Source organism: Sander vitreus, chromosome 11 (genome assembly GCF_031162955.1).
Source record: "Sander vitreus isolate 19-12246 chromosome 11, sanVit1, whole genome shotgun sequence".
Lineage (NCBI taxonomy): Eukaryota > Metazoa > Chordata > Actinopteri > Perciformes > Percidae > Sander > Sander vitreus.
Genome location: NC_135865.1, coordinates 27302799 through 27304946, shown reverse-complemented (window position 1 = coordinate 27304946; position 2148 = coordinate 27302799). Strand labels below are relative to the sequence as shown.

The following is a 2148-nucleotide window of genomic DNA, read 5'->3' as shown; positions in this document are numbered from 1 at the left end:
AATGTTTTAATTTTGTCACACTCCCAGACACAGTGCATAAATGTTCCTTTAGCCTCATTGCATTTAAAACAAACCAGTTGTAGTCTTAACACATTTATATAGACTTTTTAACCGATTCACGATGCATCCTTACATCCCTAAACTACAGTTTGTATCTTTCCTGTATTTATATATCTATACCTCCATGCCATGTTATTTAGCAGGTGTATAATTTAAGTTTGTACATTAAAATGGTAATAAGGCCATGCATTGTGTGATTAAGCTAGATGAGTATGATGCACTTGCTCAATTTAAAGATCAGTTATGCAGATTTAACTCGCAGACACAAAAAAGCCCATCTTCTCTTTAACACAAGACAACACAATGACAAGGTGACGTTTGATTCCTCTCATTTTATTCAACAGATTTCTTTTTCTCTGCTTCAACAGGAATCCATTATACGCCTGACAGAGCTAAGCTTCATGCCGCTGAATCCCACATCTCTCATGCTCTTGTACTCTCCGGGCCTCATGTACATCATCCTGCCTCTGTAGTTGGGCTGCTCGTACATCAGCCAGTGGCCGTCCATCACGTGGCAGGACTGGCAGTCGTTCATACGGTAACGGTCCATGATGTTGGCGCAGTCGTCCATCAGCTCGTGACTCTGTCCCTGGAAGTTCTCTCTCTCGTAGATCTTCATCCTGAACTGACCTCGGTGCTGTTGATGAATACAAAAAGGAGGACATCAGCCTAGGAAGAATTTAGATTGCAACTTTCCTGCTGTCAGTGTAAAATGTGTTTAAAATGCCATGCTGTTTTTGGAACAATTTACTTTCAAGCACACATTTTAGGAGCACAGCAGGAAAATAAATAAAAAATAGAAATTGATGGAGAGGAGTTATGACAAAAAATGTCATAAAACTATATTCAGGCACTCAGAAGCCTCGGACGGCTCAAGCCGACATGCTTTGATGTACTTTTAAATGTCTTGCCAAATGAATTAAGGGCCTTTTATTTTTTGTAACCAACCTTGAGTGCCTGGATACGTTTTTTAATGACGTTTTTGGTCATAACTCTTCCTCCTCGCCATTAAAGATGACTCGTTTCTATTAATATTTATCCTTTCAAAATCCTTGCATACCTGAGGAATTAAACGGCAGGATCGGATTGAGTCACTCATGCCAAAAGACACGTAGTCGGAGTACTCTCCTCTCCTCAGGAAGTACTGGTTTCCCATGTAGTTTGGGCGCTCGTAGACCATGAAGCAGCCGCTCTCCACCCTGCAGGAGTGGCACCTGCTCAGGTAGGAGGACATGTCGGAGCAGTCGCTCATGCACTCATAGGAACGACCCTGGAAGTTCCTGTCCTCGTAGAAGATAATCTGTAGAAAAGAAAAAACAGTACAAACCGATTTGTCTATTTAAAAATGTACCTTTGTAAGCTTAGATGGCTTCATGTCCTGCTATATATTTCTTCCACTTGTTTACATCGAGTGTCTCCTAAACTGAAAAGTGCTTGTTTTCTGGTCTACTCTCTACATACCTTGCCCATGTTTGATGATCTGTGTTTGTGGGAATCTGTCCAACAACCTGTGGCTGCCAGGCGGCTTTTATACTTTATACGCGCTGTAACAGGGTATTGTTATTTAAATTATCTGGAAGCTGATGAATAAGCAGCTCTGCGATCGCTGTTTATTTCATTTGTGCATTTGTGCCTTCATGATCCAGAACAAAAGGGAGGGGAAATAGGTGGAAGACACAAGGCAGGAGAGAGGAGCGAGAAGAACTGAGCGGCAGTTTATATATTTCTCAGAGGAATAGGGTGACAAGAAAAAACTGAGTCTGTCTGAATGGATTTGTCATGCTTTGTTTGAATGCGGCACGAGTTTGAGATGTCTTGAGAATAGGGATAACGCATTTCAAATGGCTAAAGGTCTATTTTATTACATTTACTCCCCATGTTCATTGTTATATATGCAATGCCCGGAAATGCACCTAAACCACAGTAAGCGGAAGGGGATGCTGACAAATGAAGCTTTGTGCTCTAGCCTGATATTTTAGTAAACAGCATCTGTTAATTTCTGATCCCTTTAATTTGAACTCTTATCCTAAAGCATCTGGATGCCAAGACACATCACAGTTATATCTGTGTTTGTTTATTTTAATGCCA

General features: G+C 40.9%; 1 protein-coding gene across 1 annotated transcript; it reads right to left on the bottom strand.

Moving 5' to 3' along the window:
• Window positions 1-421: 421 nt before the first annotated feature.
• On the bottom strand, window positions 422-1530 carry LOC144525607 (gamma-crystallin M3-like). Its single transcript, XM_078262584.1, has 3 exons — window positions 1522-1530; window positions 1121-1360; window positions 422-697 (listed from the first exon to the last, which is right to left on the bottom strand). Exons 1-3 carry the CDS (start codon window positions 1528-1530, stop codon window positions 422-424), a joined length of 525 nt encoding a protein of 174 aa, XP_078118710.1.
• Window positions 1531-2148: the final 618 nt, after the last annotated feature.